The 21,117-nt window shown below is 36.7% G+C and overlaps 1 protein-coding gene across 1 annotated transcript in view; it reads left to right on the top strand.

Moving 5' to 3' along the window:
- Positions 1–21,117, top strand: part of HORMAD2 (HORMA domain containing 2) — a 67,725-nt gene that overhangs the window by 1,642 nt on the left and 44,966 nt on the right. The window contains 9 exon segments of the mRNA XM_060121721.1: positions 2,339–2,480; positions 4,378–4,441; positions 4,973–5,009; positions 7,859–7,879; positions 8,811–8,837; positions 14,640–14,707; positions 16,972–16,980; positions 17,893–18,041; positions 18,221–18,480. Coding sequence (XP_059977704.1) covers positions 2,339–2,480; positions 4,378–4,441; positions 4,973–5,009; positions 7,859–7,879; positions 8,811–8,837; positions 14,640–14,707; positions 16,972–16,980; positions 17,893–18,041; positions 18,221–18,480 — 777 coding nt within the window.

The following is a 21,117-nucleotide window of genomic DNA, read 5'->3' as shown; positions in this document are numbered from 1 at the left end:
CAATTTCTTATTAAAATAATTTATAATAGTGTTTTCTATTATCAAGCCACAGTATTTTCATGTATTAGACATTTATAAAAACATGAATGATAACCCTTAAAGTATTAGATCAACTGAGCTGAGAAAAAAATCCCTGGAGTATAGAAAAGTAACAATTCTAGAGGGCTTTTCCAATCATTGATCTTCATTATTACAAATGGCCTTTTAGATTCTATATTTAAAGTAAACATCTTTATATTTTTAGGTTATTTAATTTAACAAGTGGTTATTACTCAAGTATTGCCTCTAAATTTTGGCATGTTTTCAATAAGTTATTATACATGTATGCCATGCCGGCTATTACCCAATTACCCCCACAGAACCTTAATTTCTCAGGATCTATGGGTACCAAAAGCAATTTTCTGTAAAATTTTACACACATACACATAGACACACATGCATATTACATATTCTCCTTCAACGTTAATCTTTCCTACTTCTGCTATAGCTTAATATTCGTAAAACAATTATTCTGCTCACTCTCCTAATCAAACCTGCTGCTTTCCCACTGGTTACAGAATAAAGCATAAATTCCTTAGCCTGACTTTTTTTTTTTTTTTTTTTTTTTTGTGGTACACGGGCCTCTCACTGCTGTGGCCTCTCCCGTTACGGAGCACAGGCTCCGGACACACAGGCTCAGCGGCCATGGCTCACGGGTCCAGCCGCTGCGCGGCATGTGGGATCTTCCCGGACCAGGGCACGAACCCGTGTCCCCTGCATCGGCAGGCGGACTCTCAACCACTGCGCCACCAGGGAAGCCCTTAGCCTGACTTTTAAGATCCATAATAATTTGTCCCCAAAGTTCCTATCATACATGCAAGAATAATTTTATGTATCTTTTTAACAACTGAATATGGTTTGACAAAATGATGAACTGATAATTCATTTTCGCTATGTAGTGTACCAAAGAGGAAGCAAGCTTACATTGCAAAATCATGTCTAGAATGTCCTGAAGACATTCTAGAACCAGATATAGATAAAGATTTTGGGGCGTTCTCTTTCATCTAAATGCATATTTGTGGGTAGTACCTGCCTCTAAGTAACAGAATTATTAAAACTTCAACAGTTGAAACTGTGCAGTATAGTAAAAAAGACCTCTGAATTTGCATGAGGTAATCAGAGATTTACCATTCTGACTTCTAATATCATAGATTAGTTTCACCTGCTTTTGTACTTTATATAAATGAAATCATACTTTAGTACTCAATTGTATCAGGTTTCTTTGCACTCAGCTTTATCTGTGAGAGTCACTTATACTGCAGAACTTTTGCTTAAGCAAAGCACGAAGATGTGGAAATACATGGTAGTAGAATAGTAGAGGGAGTAGGGTGCATAGGAGGGGATAAGGGAGGAGGGGCAGAAGGGAGGGGTGGGAGATGAGACAGGAAAGCTAGGCAAAGATAAGATTTTGACAGTTCTCAAACGCTACACTTGAACTCTATCCTGTATGAACACTGGGAGTGTCATGATAAGATTTGTATTCTTTAAAGTTAATAATGTTGGCAGTATGAAGGACAGATTGAATGAAAGGAACTGTTAGCAGGGAGGTCAGAGGCAACTACAGTAATAAAGGGGAGAAGTGACCATGTCCTGAGCCAAGGCAGTGGCAGTGAGAAGAGAAAGGAGAAAACAGATTTGAGAACTCTCCTAGAGAGGATTAATAGGACTTTGTGATTGGATATGGGGAATGGAGGAGAGAGAGAAGCCGAAGATGACTGTACTTCTAGCTTGGATGATTGGAGTGGATGCTGATCCATTTGTCTGAGAATGAAACTTGGGATCAGGTTTCAGTCAGGGTGATAGAGATAAACTGAGTTTGAGGATGTTATGGCAACTGAGAGAGAGGAGAGTGTAGGCAAAAGTGTTAAGCACTGCAGAGGAGTTTACATAGTACGAGGACCAAGATGAGGTCAATGATAGGATGTACTTGGTGACTTTGGAGAGAATAGTATAGAACAGAGCGGGTGGAAGACAGATTGCAGTGGGTTCTGAGGAGTGTATGAAAGGGAAAATTATATAACCATAGTAAAACTCCCCATTTTGCTTAAATCCATGGGTCATTGTAAAATAAATTATGTCAGTCTTGAATTACTTGGATAACCGTCTCTGCCTTTCTTCTTTGCCTTGCCAGTGAAGATCTAATCTGACGCAATATTCAAAGCCCAGTTTCCTTTTGATTATCTATAAAGGTATCAGATTTGAGGTCTTGAAAAATCTTTCCATTTTACTTGTGATAATGGCATGATGGGCTGAATATATTAAAGAATACTAATCTTTTTCATTTTTCCCCCCCTCCCAGCAAACAGTTTTCCCATGTCAAATAACTAAGGAGCATGAGTCATTGATAATGGTGAAGAAACTTTTTGCTACTTCTATCTCATGTGTAACATATCTAAGGGGCCTGTTTCCAGAGAGCTCTTACGAAGAAAGCCATTTGGATGGTAAAGTTTAACTAAATGGTTACTTTGGCTGGTGGAGCCCTTTTCCTCTATTTGGCAGGAGTAAAACTTTACTTTCTCACAGAGTGTGCTATTCCAAGTCATGGGTTCTTTAAGATCAATTTGCTAATTCATTTTCCATTTTAATTTCACTATGTTTAGTGGTTTTACTTATAGGAACCATTAGTTCCTGGCTAATACCAAATCACGGAATGAAGAGAAAAAAAATATGTATGGACAAGCCCAGTAATTCTAAACTGTACCTACAAAAGCAGCAACCAGATCGAAATCTACTTGGGGGCTGTACATTTGCACTATTTTGTGTCTCAACTGAATTTTTTTCTTTGAGGTAGACTTTGGCCTTGAGGAATTTTAATTGAGAAGTTTAATTCTTTCTGTTAACATATACAAATATGTGGAAAATATGCATACCCATGCCAAACCCATTTGTTGATTAACATGGATATGTAGACAATTATTATTCTAATCAGCTCTGGTTTTTTCTTAATTTTCTGTCTTTTCTACTTCTCTTCCTTTTATTTCTTATGTCCTTAAACTCATGATCTCATTTCCTTGTATTACAAGCTGTTTCTGTCTCCTTTCCTTCTCTTGTATTAAAAAGAATGTACCTAGGACTCTTCAATTTTTCAAAAATCTTTTTGTTTAAAAAGATGGATTATGATAACAATTCAGAAAATTTTGCTGATTTGTCATGAAAGTGGGAAAGTATCATTTGGAAAATAAATATAGAGGGCTACAAGTTTCCTTGTAAGATGTTATTTTTCAAAATCTAACTTTACTTTAAATTTCTCACATCTGTATTTAATGATATACTTAGGCCTCATTCCAATTTAATTTTCTTAAACATTTGATTCTCTACATGAGCATCAATGAAATGCATGTGTGCTATAAACACAAAGACATTATATTTGCAACTGTGACAGCCTCATTTGTGTTATGTCCTCTTTTGGTCTATAGGATATAAATCTGTAATAGTGAAAATGTTTATATGTAGCATATAGTTGCAGTTTCTCCTCTTGTTTGGAATATAGAATTGGAAAAAGACATATTTGGAGTAATTAAGCGCTTACTGTGTGCCAATCACTAACCTGTGCATGGAGGGCAATACCATTGTTTATAGCTTTATTTTTTGTGACAGTTTTAATGGAAGTTATATATCTCCCTCCCAGTGTTTGTACTTAAAGTAGCATATATCATAAAAATGCCCAGTACTCCTAAGTCGCTCTCTTTTTGGCAATCTCTAAATGTTATACCAATATGGAATAATTTTCATATCTCTCAATAGCAATAGAGGTAACATCAATTTTAGGATAGGAAAACAATCTGAAAAGGTGAAGTGATTTATATAAAGTCATACATGAATCAGTAATTGATTTTAGACTGATCTAAACCAAAACTTTTAATGTGATTTTCTTATTCTTCCTTCCTATAGTAAGGTAGTCGAATTTCAGATGGAAATTAATATTTGAGAATAATCCATGGAAACATTTTTCATCCTTTTTTTCTTTCATTGAGAGAGAGAGAAATACCAGAGAAGTGATTTGAGACTGAGGTGTACGTTTTAAATTGGTTGATGGAGATGGTCTCAGTACTACCTTATGATAACTTAGAATTCAGCAGAAGCAAAGAAGTGACACAAATTGATTTTGCAACCAAATCAGTTGTGCTACATTGTAGAAGGGAAGACTGCTAATCTATAATAAAAATGGGAACTAAGTCAATTATCAACATAGGATTTATTTTTAAATTAGATATTTTGTGATTCAAAATGTTTTTATAAGCTATAAACTAAGTAAGTTATAAAAATAAAATCATGAAAGGAAATACCCTTATTTAGTATGGACAATTTTAGTGCAACAGACTGTTTCTATTTTTGTAGACCTCAGTTTAAAAATCCTCCGAGAAGATAAAAAATGTCCTGGGTCACTGCATATTATCAGGTGGTAAGTAATTGAAATTCCACCAAAGTTGAACAACATTATTTTTATCATAGCTGAAATTACCCATAAGACTTTATTTGGTAAGATCATTTCCTTAAAACTATTGCCTTCTTCCTTTCTTTCTTTTCATCTTCTTTTTTTTTAATTTCCTAGAAATGTGTAACAATTATTCAATATTATTTTAAGATACTGATTTAGTTTTGTTTTTGAAGAAAGTGGACTTTATATAAGAAAGAAAAATATCAATCAAAATTTGATTACTCATCATATGCATGTCAGTGTCCTAAACATTATGGGAGGCCAAAAGAAAAATAAGATGTGATTCCCTACCTCAAAATTGCTTACATATTATTTATAAAGTACTATCAACATATTAAAAGATACAGGAATTTCTAAGAAATGATTAAATGGGAAAGGTGAAATGGTTATCAATTTAATGTATTTCAAAGCAAGAAACAAATCAGTTTTGTACTTGGGATTCTTTCTGGCTTTGCATCTGGTCCAAATTGACACCAAACATTTATTTCTTGACAGGATTCGAGGTTGTTTTGATGCTTTGGAAAAGAGATATGTAAGAATGTTTTTAAATTTACACCAGGATCAAAGACTCATCCTTTATCCCTTTAAAAGAAAAATTTAGCCTTTATTTTGTTGTTGTGTTTTAACAGTATACCAGTTCCTACATTTGCATTCATGAACCAGTTTCTTTTTATTTTGTGTCTTTGTTGTCCTGTTGATGTCTCGTTTACATCAATTAGAAATGAAACCCTCATTTTTCTCTTTTACATACTCATATCTTTTTGACCACAGAATTTCCTCTGAAGTCACTGGAAGAGATCCACAGGATGTGGGAAAGGGCAGACAAGAATCTGGCATTTAGCACATTGAACATGTTCAAAATAGTGGCGATTCAATTTGCAGATATGAAAGGAAAAAATGGACTTGAATAATCGGTTTTTATTCTATGTTAGTTATTTTATTAGCTATGTTTGGCACATGTATATAACCTGTTCCCTCAAAATAGCTAGCATTGTAGCTTGAATTTTTTTAAATGCAGCTTGAATGTTAAGTGCATTAGATTTTTCTTGCTGCCCAAGACAGCTATGAAGCGTGTAAAAATTAGAGGCTCTAGTCCTAGTTGAAGAGATAATATATAAATGAACTTTCCACCACTGCTTTCTCCTTTCCCCATCTCTGTCTTCTTTTTACTTCTCAATTCCTATTCCTTTAAAAAACCTTAAGGTGAGTAAGCCTTACATTGGATTATTTAGTTGCACTGATATATTTCCTTTTTCATTGAATAGTTATTACTTATGATTTATTCAACACTGACTGGGGGGTTGAGGGATACAAAGATAAAACAGATATGAGATTGTGCACACAAAGAACTTATAGTCCATGGCAGAAGATAGATGACATCATATGCACGGCTGATGATCAGCTATTGCACACTGGCATAGCTGTACCTGTTGTTAAAATGTTGAAGTACTCTATATCCAGTGGTAAATGGTTGCTTCTCTGAGATCCCAAATGACTCCCACCATGTCCACCCCTTCACCCCACCAGTGTCTCTTCTGGGATGTCCCTAGACTGTTCCACAATCTAGCAACTAAAGGGTTGACACCTGGCCCAGGGGGGAGCTTCCAGGAACCCAGCACCAGGGCTAAGTTGGCATCTTTTCTGATTGGTCAGTACCTGTGCCATGTTGGGCTGTTAAATTTTGATTTTTTCATATCAGTTTGATATTTCATTAGAAAGTGATGCATACCAAAGGCAAGATATTGATCATGTGCAAAGGAAGTATGGAAAAGGAGGGGTTATATCCAGTGAGGGACATGAGGGAAATCTTTGGGAGAAAATGACTTTGAAGGCCCTTAGTATTTAGACAGGTTGAGAGGGGAAGAAGGTCCTCACCAGTACACCGAACAGCACTCATTCACTCTCCTTTGTCCATTCATTTAGCAACATTTCTTGAGTACCCATCTTTGAGGGGCAGTGAAATATAGTTAAGAACTCAAGGTTTAGAAGAAGTAAGTCTGAAGTGAATCCTAGTTCTGCCACTTAATACCTGTGTGCTCTTGGCACATAACCTCCCTCTTGGTAACTTAGTTTCTTTACAATAATAATAGAACGAACCTCTTACGGTTGTTTGAGAATTAAATGAGTTAATAATCTAAAGCAGTAGTTTTCAAACATTAGCTTGCATCAGAATCACCTGGAGGGCCTGTTAAAACACACATTGCCAGGTTCCACCCCAAAATTTCTGGTGTAAGAATTTTCATTTCAGACAAATTCCAAGTGATACTGAGACTGCTGGTCTAGGGACCATACTTTCCAAGGCATCACTCTCACCATTGCTCACCATGTTCAAGCACACAAGCATTCGAGAACATGCCAAGTGTCTTTTACCCTTGTACATATTGTTACTTTTGCCTGCAAAATTTTCTTCCCTATCCCACACCCTTTATCTGGCTAATTCCAATTTATCCTTCAGGTCCCAGCCTAAATATTTACTTCCTCGGGGAGGCCTTCCCTGACAACCACCCCCCCACCCCCGCCACCCCTCTCCCAGCCTAGACTGTCCACCTGTTTAATGGTCACAAGCACTCAGTGCTGCTGCTTCATAGCAATTAACACAATTGTAATGATGTACCTATCTGTGTGCTTTTTTTGTTCTCTCCTGCTGGTCTGCATGTTCCCTGAGATCAGGGGCCATTTCTATTTTTGAATGAATGAATGAACTATTAATTAAATAATTAATATAAATTAGAGTTTTACTGTGTAGTCTGAAAATCAATTGTATGCAGTAACCAAAACGGCCACACAGTGTCACTAAAGTTTTAGTCTTTTGGGTGAAATAGGTGAATAATTTGATACAAAATTATGGTCCTGAAATTTTCTCATTTGTATCCTAGTTTTTAATAGGCTTGCTTATATCTCTATCTCTGTATCTATATATTCCATTATTCTTCCAAGCAGAATCTGTTTATAGTAATGTAGTTGTAGGGAGGGCAGAGATTTTGTAGACTTATATCAGACTTAAAATTTTTAATTTTAGATTACTTTCAAAACACAAACTGTTTTAGAGATGCTTATGGCATAATTAACTTTTAGTAATAATGAATTATTTTGTATATCTTTTGCCTCCCAAACTAGAATGTAACTTATAGAGACTAAGGATAGTTATCTTCTTCTTTTTTTTTTTTTCCATCTCCCCCTCCCCAGCAGAACCTTGGGTATGTAATAGAGACTCACATGAATGGATGAAAAATTAGTATCCATTTCTCTGACCTTTTGAATAGTATTTTTTTCCTACCCAGATCTTTTAATTTGAAAGTCATATTTTAATTAGACTTTATTGAAAATAATAATAATATAGGTGCAAGTGTATAGTAACAATAGTTTTCTTTTCTCTTGAAGCTACACATGGCAGTACTTACAGTAAGTGCACATTTAAAGACCAAGCCTCTGTCTCTGCTTCATTGTCTTTTGGCAAGTGAAATAGTAAAACAGTACTCTCCCCCATACTCCCTGAATTTCATTGTCTGTCCTATGCATTTTGGAAGAAAAAAAAAAACTCTATCAGAAGTTTTAATAAAAGATCACAATCTACATATTTCTTTGGCATATTATAATACATGAGGAAATATATAGGCTATACTATCTGCTTCATCTATTGGCTATTAGAATTTCATTTTCTGAGTTAATTTACAGACTCAAAGCTCTTTGTTTTTGAAGTTTTACAGACTTTTTTGAAGCTTTGTATACTTCTTGGTATATAACACGGTATATGTAGTTAAGAATAGAAGGAAAATGAGAAGATACTATTTTTTTTTTTTTTTGCGGTACCCGGGCCTCTCACCGCCGCGGCCTCCCCCGTTGCGGAACACAGGCTCCGGACGCACAGGCTCAGCAGCCATGGCTCACGGGCCTAGCCGCCCCGCGGCATGTGGGATCCTCCCCGACCGGGACACGAACCCGTGTCCCCTGCATCGTCAGGTGGACTCTCAACCACTGCACCACCAGGGAAGCCTGAAAAGATACTATTGAGAGTCTTAGATATATGAGTTATTTTAAAATTTTTAAACCATAACAAATTACTGTGACTGTAGTGCAGTCGCAGTAATCATAAATATCTGGTTATCAATTTCCTTATAATCAGGGTTCACAGAATGCTCTAAAGACTCTCTATGTTCACAAAATAAGAGCTTATTCTATCTCTAGCTTGAAATATATATCTCAAGATACATATATATATATATTTCAGTACTCAATTAATATAGCACAAATTGAACTCTTCACATAGAAAATGTATTCTGTGGGGAGTAATCTAGTTTCAGAAATTAAATGCTGTTTATTTTTCCTTAAATAGCTTTACACAAATCCGAAGGAACCTGAGGTAAGAACACATAAAGAGATGGGCAGTATATTATATTTAAATATGTTTACCTGAGTTGAGGCTATAAATTATATCACTAGACTACCATATGAACAAAGCAACTTGTAGTGAGCTTTTTCAGTGTGTTTTATTATAAATGTCACCAATTCTTTATTATGAGATTTAAAAAACTACCTAAGGGTATTGGGAAAAAAACATTGAGTAGAACTGAGCGTATTCCCTAACACGTTAACAGTAAGAATCTGTATGAAAACTACCTTTTATTTTTATTTTAAATGATGCTGAATCCTTTCTATTTCTGACCTTTGTGGCATAATGCTAAACTTTTTTTTTTTATGGCTAACTTAATTCTCTCCCTTCTGACATTTTCATAGATTTTTTAAGCTTTACCTCTTTACTTCTCTCTCTAAATTTCTCCCCTCTGCTTATTGAATCCTACTCATCCTCAACACCAACTTATGTTTAAAGCTTTCATGAAAGCCTCTTTGGCTGTTTTGTTCACACTAATTTCTCCTTTCTCTAAATTCCTTTCTCCAGCAGGACCTCACATTTAACACTCTTAATTAATTCATAAAGATTACTTTATCTCCCTAACCAGATTGTGATTCCTGAGGACAAATCTTGTCTTCTTTTCGATCTCCCAGTGTGAATTCATAGTCCTGGATACGTAATAGTAACTTGTGCTACTTTGAATGACAGCTGTGGCAGTGGCACAAATGGAGGGAGAAGCCCTTCGTTCTTTCTTCTCATTCTATCCTCTATTTTCCTCCCAGCTTTCTTTCCTCTTCCCTTTCCCTTTTGCTTGCTTTCAATTTTCCTTCCCTAAACCTATGGATTTAGCCTAACTGGTAACCTTCACAACTAAGTTAAGTGTTTTTTAGCCTTTAATATCCTTTCTTCTTTGGCAAGATTATAAACAGCTGTTTGAGCAAGGCAGAAGAAAACTGGTGCATGAGGTGGGTAACAATTCCTCAATGCCCAAGCTAAACCTATTTTTATCTTTGTCTCTAGTTTAGTTTCAATTTTTTTTGTTTTCAGTAGGTTTGAGGGGAGGTTTCCCAAAGTAAGATCTCCTGATAAATTGTTAATAAATTGGTCATTTCCTTAGTGCAATAAATTATTATGTTTTCTTATGCATGTAAAACTCATCTGAAACTAATGGTTTTGAGGTAGTGAAATGCTGAGGAAATTGGGCTATCTACAGAAAAATATTACAGAGTGGGAAGAAAACTGTTAAATGAGTTTTGATGCAGGCAATGTACGTAATAATAAAGTTAGAAAGCAAAAGCTTATTATATAAGTTCTGAGCTATCATTTATGACCCAGAAAAAAATATTTTGAACTCTTACATATTATTTCCTATAGCAGTGATCCCTAACCTCTGTGTTCATGGCACACTCTTGATTACTAGAAAATTTGGTGGCATGTTTAAGGGTATTAAAAGACTTAAAAGGACACCAAATGTGTCAGCAATAATTATGGTATAACTATGGCACAGCAATGTTCATAGTTCCTGAAAGTATCCATGGGGTTACACTGTTTTATGGTTGCTCTTTAGCACCAAGTCACTGATAGAACTATTTACCTCTTTGATCTCTTTCTTCTATGTACTCGCAAAACAGCATTCTCACATAAAGTCTTTCTTTGGCATTTATCTGATATGGTACCATGTTTCTTGACTCATACTGGTAGAAGTATATATTGTCCCCTAAGCAAAACTGCACAAACAGTAACAACATTAATATTTACCTGAAGCAAAAATGCACTTTACACATGGACTAAAATTTGCAGCACTCTTGTGAAGAGTCTGTCATGGTACACCAGTTGAGAACCTCTGTCTTAAATAAGTTTGCTTATCCAGTCCAGAGACCAACAGAGCTTTGGGCATTGCACAAACACAGCTTCTGCACTTGAGGCTTTGTTCTGGTTGCTCCATCTTAAGAAAGAGATGAACTGACGAAAGTAACTAAAGTAGTGAAGAGGGCTAGTGTGTCTTTTCTGCAGATACACACTACAGAATGGGTGCAGGGTATTAATAAGATGTGTAAGCCAAAATGTAAATATGTTAAGGAAATTTTTCACAGTTTAATGCATGATAGACCCATAAAGAATTACTATATTTGAATATTGTGAGGATTCAAATCCTACTATTTCACCATCTGTTTTTCTTTTTGCCTGTTAGAGGTGGTCAACACCACTTTTAATAGACTGCTTCAGGAACTGAACTATAGATAGTCCCTGCTTCTAGCCACAATATACTTTTAGATACTTTGTTTTTAAAAAATCCTGTAGGATGAAATCCTAATTGAATGTGAACTCTATCCTGGCTGAATATTTATTCATTCAGCAAGTATTAATTGGGTTCCCCTTATGTGCCTGAAACACAGGAGTTAATGGGTAGACAAGGTCCCTGCTGTCTGGAAGCTTACGTTCTTATGAGGGAGGATAAACAATAAACAAGTAAACAAAACTTAGCAAAACAGTTTCAGATAGATCGTAATGCTATGAAGAAAATAAAAGTTGGTATGCTGGAGAGTGCTAAGGTGGGAATGGAGGAAGAAAGATTGGAGGGCAGTCCCTGGAAAGCCTCCCTGAGGGGCCACTGTTTGAGCTGAAACTGAAGAAGAGTCACCCCATGCAGGCCTGTGAGAGGTAATAGCATGTGACTGCAGAACAACACAGTAGTTAACATTGCAGGCGCTGGAGTCAAATCCCAGCTCTACTACTTACTAGCTTCATCTATAATGATGTAATACCTACTCTGAGTGTGGCTATGTAAGAATGAATAGATGTAGAGCATTTAGGGAAGTGCCCAGATATCATGATTATTATCATCAACTGGAGACAACATTTTCCAGAGTACAGTTGTGTAAAGGCCCAAAGGCAGGAAGGCATCTTGTGTGTTCATGGACAAAGAGGGTGTCCTGAGCCTGGAGCTGAGTGAGTGGGAGGGAAAGAGGCAGGAGATAAGGTCAGAGAGGTAGGCAGGGGACAGATGAGTAAGGCCCATGGACCAAGGTAAATTCTGGATTTTATTCTAAGGGCAATGGGAAACCATTAACAAAGGAGTGACATGGTCTGATTTGCATTTTCAAAACTTTTTTTGGCTGTAGAACAGAGAATGAATTTGGAGGAGGAGAAGTAGTTCGGAAGCAAGCAGATCAGATGGAAAGAGACGGTGTTGGCTTGGATAGGGTGAAGAGAATGAAGGTGAAGAGAACCAGATGGACTTGGGATGTGCTTTGGAGATAGACCTGAAAAGTCTTGCCGATGGATTGGAGTGTGGAGGGAGAATGAAAAGCTGTGTATGTTGCTGTTGCTTTGGACCATGTGGATGCATTCAGTATGATTAATAGAAACCATTGGTGAGCAGTTTAAAGACTCATACTTATTAGGCAACACATTAATCTGAAAAGCAGGAGAATGTTTTATGAGGTGTTAAGAAGAGACTAGTGCCTGCTGTAAATATACCTTCCTTGATCAATCAGACTCGGATGGAAGTTATTAAGGATTATCATCTTCTATAAAACAATTACAAACATAACTCTTTTATTAGTAGTTGCACTAGGGACCAAATAATAAAATGTTAATAAAATTATCAGCCACTAAAGGATCTACTCTTGATACATTTAAAAAAAATAAAAAATAGCTCAGAGCATCAAAAAGCTAGAGCTGGTTGAGAAACATGGGCGGTCAGGAAGAACAGGCATTGTTTACTTGACAGGGCAACTATACCGCATCAATGCATCAACGCATCAACGGAAGAGAGGATATTGTGTATCTAGCCTGTCTGGAGTGAACCTGTTGCTGTAGGCACCTCTATTCTCACATATCTCTCGTACTCACAAAGCAACATTCTGAACTTGGTTTGATTTCTCAAGTAGACTGTCTTGCTAGAAAAAATCTTTTTCTCTTAAAAATAACTCCATTACAAGTCAGTCTTTTTAGAGTATAAGCACCATGAGCCAGTTTCCCTAGGACCTGCTCACCTATAATTCATGGGATACCAAATCTCAGAATAGACAAAAGTAACAAGAACACCGTGATTTTTTCTGATCAGTCTAACATTCCATTCCCACATTGTCAAGGAACAAACACTGAAATAGATGAATGAAGGGTATTTTTTTGTGTTCAGACTTAAATCCATACCCTTGCCTGTCTTTAGCACCTTCTCCAGCTCTGTGTACAGACTACTGTTGACCCTTGAACAACACAAGGGTTTGGGGTGGTGACCCCCAAGCAGTGGAAAATCCATGTATAATTTATGGTAGGTCCTCCATATACACGGTTCCTCTGTATCCTTGGTTCCTCATTTTCAGATTCAACAACCATGAATCATGTACAACTGTAGTATTTACTATTGGAAAAAAATCTGCGTGTAAGTGGGCCTGCATGGTTCAAACCCATGCTGTTCAACAGTCAACTGTACATGTATCTGGGTCAACTGTTAGCTTCAACTATTAGGCAATCACCTTATTTTAAATGGAGTACATCTCTCATGAGGAAATCTGTCCTTTATTTCTAGCTTATTTATATCTGTTTATATTTGTCCATATTTACAGCTAGCAGACAGCAGTGGTGTCTAGTTTTTAGTGCAGGATCAAAAGAACAAAAATAAAAAAACACCTGATACCATAGACCCTGATTCCTTTCTGATTTTTTCTAGCTTTCCTGTTGCCATTCTACTCTTCCCTGAATTACTACAGAATTCTCTCTCTCTCTCTCTTTCTTTTTTTTAACATCTTTATTGGAGTATAATTGCTTTACAATGGTGTGTTAGTTTCTGCTTTATAACAAAGTGAATCAGCTATACATATACATATATCCCCATATCTCTTCCCTCTTGCGTTCTCTCTCTCTCTTTTTTTTTTCAGGAGTCTCTTAATTGTTCTCATGGTTCCCACTTTTCTGCACTCTTAAAATAGCCAAGGTGATCTTAAAAAATGCAGATCACTCCCATGCTTAAAACCCTTCAGTGGACTTCTGGTTTACTTGGAATAAAGTCCAAACCCCTTAGTTAACAAGGCCCCACAACTTTCTCTACAACCTCATCTCCTACACTCTCCCCCTTGCTCACTCATCGTCAGCCATTTGGCCTCCTCTGTGATCCTAGAAGAGGCTTCCTTTCCTACTGTAGAGCCTTTGCATTGATGTTTCTTCTGCTGGGGTGCCCTGCTCTCCCCTAGCTCTGCACATGGCTGACCTCTCTCATCAATGAGGCTTAGCTCAAACATCACCTCTTTAGTGAGGCCTTCCTTGTTCCTTCCAAACCAAATCACCACCTCTCCCTTCTGTACTCTGTCACAGCATCTGCTTCATATTGTTCACAGCTCTTATTACTACCTGAAATTATTTTATTTGTTTACTTGTTTATCGACCATTTCTCCCACCAGTCTGTGTTTTCCAGAAAAACAGGGACCTTTTCTGTCATGTTCACCATAGTGACTCCACTGCCTGACACAAAGTAGACATTCAATAAATATCCTTATCATGAATGAATGGTTTCTTAACTAGTTCCACTGTTATTTACCTAAGCTGGGTCAGACACTTGACTCTGTGCTTTAGCTTCTCCAGCTTTAAGATGGTAACAAGAGATTATGCCATCTAACTCATTTTCAGCATGGAGGAGAAAAAGTGTTATCTTTATATCTGGAAATATTACTCCTGAATAATGTAATGCTATAAAACAAGTATATAGGAGGTATAGTAGGTATACAATGAAAGTGTTCCTTACCTATTATCAGATAAGATTCTGGATTTTTTAAAAATAATTTCTTTCTCTATTCCCTTTGCTATTTCTAGAAAGTAACTGAGATATACCAGTTCAAATTCAAATATACAAAAGAAGGAGCCACTATGGATTTTGACAGGTAGAATCTAATTGTTTAATGAACATGAGAAATATGTAGGATTGAGGTAAACATAAGCTTCTTGAGGCCAGAGATAGGTCTTATACTTCCTTTGTCACTTCCCCAACAATCTCACAAAAACCACTATTATGAAAAGGGACTGTAAAAATTGTTTAAATTTCTGAAATCCATAGATGAAGCCAGTAGGAGAAGAGGCTTCCTTTGCTTCTTTCCTTCTTCTCCTATAGGTGATATTAGTAGGGTCTAAAGGAAATTTAGTGGTTAAGAGTTCTAATTCCTAAGGCAGAAAGATCTAGCTTGGAACCCCAGCTCTGACTATTACTGGTCATTTAACTTTGGACAGAATAATAAACCTCCCTAAATATTAGTATTCTCATCTGCAGAGTGGAATTAATAATATCTACTTCATATGGTTGCTGTGATTATTAAATTATAATGCATATACAAAGCTTTACCCATGCCTGGCACATAATAAACACACAGTAATTTGTACCTAGTGGTGGGGATGGTGGTGGTCTTTGGAGGCAATGGTGGTTGGTGGGTGGCACAGCAGTAGAAATTATATTAATGAGGCTGTCTATGTGGTGTTGATTGAAGAACTCCATGAGGCTCTATCTAGCCACTAATTCAAAGTTTCTCAATTGCTATGCCAAGATATTAACCCTTTCTACCCTCAATATAGCCAGATCAGGACTGGGGTAGATGAAACCCCTGTGCTATTTACCTATAGACACAAATATTCTCATCTGTTTACCCCAGTATGTCATACAAATATAATTATCTATGTGTCCCTGTATGGAAAAGACTGGAAAGCACTGCATTTTCCTATCAAGTCTGAAATTCCAAGTTTTAGATATACTAATGGGTTAAATAGCAAGGACAAGGACATTTACTTCAGAAGGTCCTTAGTAAAGATGGAGATGTTTTGTTGAGGAGCAACATTTATTCCCCTCCCAGTAGCTTTTGGATTCAGATAGAGCTAAGTATTGCTGATGAGACGGAACAGAAGTGGGGAGGGTGGATGATGGAGAAAAGCCTTGGGTGGTAGAAAGCTGCACCTCAGGGGGATGAGTTTCTCTGAAAGGAATAACACTGAAGAGAAATGTGGCCTAATTCTCAATTTTCCATACTATTAGCTCTGTCTCATCATTTATTATTACAAGTTTAATGATTTCTCTCCAAGATTCACACCCTTAATTATCTTCTCATTTGTAAAATATACGGACAGCATTAGGATGTGAAGTGGAAGTAAGTTCTAGAAACAAGAATTAAGGTACTAACCATCATTAGCTAACATCTGTATAACACTTTACAGATTGTTCAGCACTTTTCACACATATTCTCTCACATAAAACAGCTGCCTTTTACTCTCTGTACAACTGACAAGCAGATTAATCTCTTTTGTTACGAAGGCACATATGTCTAGAGGTGAACAGTAAAACATAAATGGCCGAATCTGGGACTTCCCTGGTGGTCCAGTGGTTAAGACTCCGTGCTCCCAATGCAGGGGGACCGGGTTCGATCCCTGGTCAGGGAACTAGATCCCACATGCCGCAACTAAAAGTTCTCTCACACCGCAACAAAGATCCCGCGTGCTGCAACTAAGGCCCGGCAGAGCCAAATAAATAAATAAATATTTTAAAAAAGAAAAAAGAAGAAATGGTCAAATCTTTTACTAAGGGGAAGAGAAGGTAATGCATACGTGACCAAAGGTGGGCATTTGTTCAAGTGATTGTTCATACAAAATTACCTTATCACCTCTTCTATAGTAAAGAAAATTTTCCTTTTAAAAGAGTACAAGGGAGTCTTGAAAATGATTTTACATGAGTATGATTTTATGAATATGGTGTATACTGAAGGATCCCATGTGCTACATGGCAATAGCCCCTCCCTGTCATTACCTATTTCAAGTTGGTTAAATCCTGGTAGACAAAACTTTAAGTTTTTCAAAACTGAAAAAGGAGCAAATGTGATTCCTTAATGTTTGTTTTATGAATTCACACTATCTCTAGTAGTTCAATTACTAAGGATTATTTTTCAGTATTGAGAAAGGCATTGTAAAAATATATTGCAGTCATAGTCCTTGGAAACTACTCAAATGTGAGACTAATTGGGGAAAAAATTTTGGAGAGAAATAAAAAATGTTTAGAGTTGGAAGGTAATTTAGTCCAACTTGTCCATTCATTCATTAATACAACAAATGTTTATTGAGTACTTAATATAGTTGGGCACTAAACTTAGTACAGTGGAGATGAAAAATATAGCCATTCATAGTCTGGAGGGAACATACAGTTACAAACAGGGGTGAGGTATAGGGATTACCAGGGAAGACTTCCCTGAAGAGATGACACATGAGATGGGTATTAAAGGATAAATTCGGTAGAGTCAGGAAAAGAAGTGGGAAAAGCACAGTACAAGCAAAGTGAACAGCACATACAAATGCACAGGAGTAAGAAGGAACTGGGTAGTAGTTGCAGATGAAGGTGGAGGTGAGTGTGTGGTTGGTTGTGAAAGGCATTGTACACACACTGTTCTCAAATTTGATTGAAAGTTGATGGATATAATAGAAGAAACTTAAGCAAGAGAATGACATGAGTGGATTTTCCTATTAGGATATTATTTTGGTAGTAGTGTGGAGAATGTTTTGCAGTGTGGGCAAGAAGAAAAGCAGGAAGAATAGTCAGTCATTGTCATAATCCATGTAACAGTGAGAAGGGGATGCCTCTGAGAGATAACCAGATGGTACAAAGGCCCAGAGCTGATGATTGATTTAACTTGGAGAGGTATAGAAATGTGTGTAAGCTTATCTCACATAGGAGCTAACTGACATAGAGTGTCTAAGTGACTTGACCGGGGTCATTCAGCCAGTTAGCAGCAGAGCCAATATTAAATGTCAAGTCCATTGCTCTCACTATTATAGTATGCAGTTATTTGTAAATCAGATTTTTAAAAAATCAGGTCACATTGAAAATGTCTTAAAGGGAACTTGCTACTTAAGAAATCCTTTGTATATACATTGCAAAAAGTACAATAACTCCTCTAATTTACATTCTAAAATAGTCTCAAGAGTGTCCTGAGTTTATATTTATCTGATCATATAGTAAAAAGTTTTGTTCTTTTTAAAATAGATTTTCAGTATTATATGTGATTGAAAAGTATGCTGTTTTTCTATGTGGTTATAGCAGTAGCACAACCTTCGAAAGTGGGACAAACAGTGAAGATGTTAAGAAAGCCAGTGTTCTACTGATGCGTAAATTGTACATGATGATGCAGAACCTTGGACCCCTTCCTAATGATGTTATACTTACTATGAACCTCCACTACTATAATGCAGGTAGGTGGAGACCTCTAGTCAAGTTCCTTCTTCAGTGGTGAAGTAAATGTTTTGGATAAATAGAAGGATTTTGGCAAGCATTTGAAAGAGATGTCTGTTGTTACACATGAAAGATTATGCTGACTTGTTCTCCTGAAACTCAACAGTTTTCTCGGTTTTCTGCCCTTTTCATTTTGCAGTGACCCCACATAACTACCATCCCCCTGGTTTTAAAGAAGGGGTAAACTCACACTTTCTGCTGTTCGAGGGGAACCCTGTAAATCTGCAAGCGGGATTGGTCTCCACTGGCTTTCACAGCATGAAATTAAAAGTCACAACTGAGGCCACCAGAGTGTCTGATTTGGAGAACAGAGTCTTTCAGGAGAGCAGCACTACAGAGATCGCCCATCAGGGTCTAGACTGTGATGAAGAGGAAGAGGAAGAGGAATGCAACAATCACGTAAGGCAAAGCTGTAGCGACCCTCCATTGCTTCAGTTAAACCCAGTTGACATTTTTCAGTTCATACACAGGTCATATCATAGTAACAGGATCCAATGGAGTGTGCCAGGTGTAAAAACTGAAACAAAACTAGCCCCTAACCTCGAGTCTTTATTCTAAAAAAGCACTATCTTCGAGAAGGAAATATGCTCTGTTAGATGAAGTGGTCCATGGCTAGGAGAAAAAAAGACTTTCTAATATACTTCTTTTTATAAAAGGTACCCATGAATTTAGGAAATTTTGGATTTTCTATAACTTATAAGAGCATATTAAACATATTTTAAAATATTATAGGTGTTTATTCATACTCACTGCAAGTATAAGTAAGTTCTTGATTACTGGGGTAGAAAAGTGTTATGGATAAACCTAAGTCAGAGTGCATTCATTTTCACTGCTGTAGATTATTCTACTCTTGACAGACATTCTTTCTTCCTCTGCAATTGTTATAAACATTCATGTATACACCTCCTCGTACACATATGCAAGAGTGTCTCCAGGGAATATACCAAAGAGTTCTAGGGCTTGCACATTTTCAACTTTATTAGGTAATGAAAAACTGTTCTCTAAAATGGTTGTACCAATTTATGCTCCACCAAAAGTGGAGGGAGTGCTGTACATTATTGTCAATACTTTTTTTTTTAAGTAATACTTTAAATTTTATTTATTTAGTTATTTATGGCTGCATTGGGTCTTCGTTGCTGCGCGCGGGCTTTCTCTAGTTGCAGCGAGCGGGGCTACTTTTTGCTGGTGCGCGGGCTTCTCATTGCGGCGGCTTCTCTTGTTGTGGAGCACAGGCTATAGACACGCGGGTTCAGTAGTTATGACTTGTGAGCTCTAGAGCGCAGGCTTAGTAGTCGTGGCGCATGGGCTTAGTTGCTCTGCGGCATGTGGGATCTTCGCGGACCAAGGCTCGAACCCATGTCCCCTGCATTGGCCGGCAGATTCTTAACCACTGCGCCACCAGGGAAGTCCCCTTGTCAATACTTAATTTTACCCAAGTTTATGTTTTCTGCCTAACTCCTGGATGTAAACGGTAATGCTTCATGATTTGATTTTGATTTGCATTTCCCTGATTATTAATGAGTTTAAGCATCTTTTCATGTATATTGGCTGTTCTGGTTTTCTTATGTATAAAGTAACTGTTCAAGTCTTTCATGCATTTTTCTATTGGATTATTTATCTTTTCCTCATTGATTTAAAAATATGTTCTGAATAGTAATTATTTTTCATTATTTATGTTGCAATTTTTTTTCAGGTTTGTGGCTTGTCTCTTCACTTTCTTTAAGATGTTTTTTGCTAAAGAGAAGTTCTTAATTTTAATGTAGTCAACTCTTTTCCTCTAATATGTGCTTTTGGATATTAAGAAATTCTTCCTTATCTGAGTTCATTTTTAATATTCTCCTCTATTTTGTTATAAAAAATTTAAGGTTTTTCTTTTTACATTTTTATTCCACTTGGAGTTTATTTTTATTTGTGGGGTAAGGTAGACCAGACCCCTTTTACATTTTAAAATCCAAGTATAATATACATACAGAAAAATACATATATCATAGTGATACAGCTCAATAAATATTCACAAACTGAACACCAGGGCTGGGATGAGAGTGAGGCAAACAAGGTAAGAGTGAGTACCACCTTAAATATTACTTCCTAGGTATCTTGTTTGCCTCACCCCATTCCAGCCCTAATGAATACACATGTGAAATCAGCACCCAGATCAAGAAACAAAATACTACCAGCACCTTGAGAAAACTCAGTCTTACTTTGCAGTCACTGTTCTACTCAACAGGAGTATCTCTATCCTGACTTCTATTAGCATAGATTAGTTTCTCTTGTTTTTTATTTTATAGATGTGGAATCATGGAGTATGAAACATTTTTTCACTGCTTTGAACATTCCGAACATGTTTTTTAGTGAAATATATACACATTTCTGGAGGGAATAGGTTTACTAGGAGTAGAATTGCTGGGTCACAGGATATGAGTACATTTAGCTTCAACAGATACTACAAAACAATTTCCAAAGTGCTTGTGCCAATTTACACTTCCATCAGCAAGTTTTGGTTGCTCCACATCCTCACCAAATGTTGGCATTTTCCATCTTTTTAATTTTAGCCATTCTGGTGGGTGTGTAGTGGTAGGTCATTGTGGTTTTAATTTGTAGTTTCCTGATGACTAATGAAGATGAGCACCTTTTCACATGTTTATTGGCCATGTTGGATGTCCTCTTTCGTGAAATGTCTTTTCAAGTCATTTGTCATTTTTCTATTGGGTTCTATTGGGTTTGTCTTTCATTCTTATGGATTTGTAGGAGTTCTGAATATATATTCCACATATAAGTCCTTTGTCAGATACATGTATTGTGAATATCTCTTCAACTTTCTAACTTGCCTTTTTACTCTCTTAACGGTGTATTGTGATGAACAGAATATTAATTTTAATATAGTTCAACTTATCAATCTTTTCGGCTATCTTTGGCAGTTTTTATTTAAAAATATTTATCCACTCTAAAGTTTACAGAGATGTACTCTGTTTTTCTCTAACAAGGAGAAATAGCTGCAGAAACAGAAGTGATTTTTAAAATTATAAGATACCTCCA

Source organism: Lagenorhynchus albirostris, chromosome 14, assembly GCF_949774975.1.
Source record: "Lagenorhynchus albirostris chromosome 14, mLagAlb1.1, whole genome shotgun sequence".
Classification (NCBI taxonomy): domain Eukaryota; kingdom Metazoa; phylum Chordata; class Mammalia; order Artiodactyla; family Delphinidae; genus Lagenorhynchus; species Lagenorhynchus albirostris.
The sequence above is the reverse complement of the archived record's forward strand: the minus strand, read 5'-3'. Positions and strand labels throughout refer to the sequence as shown.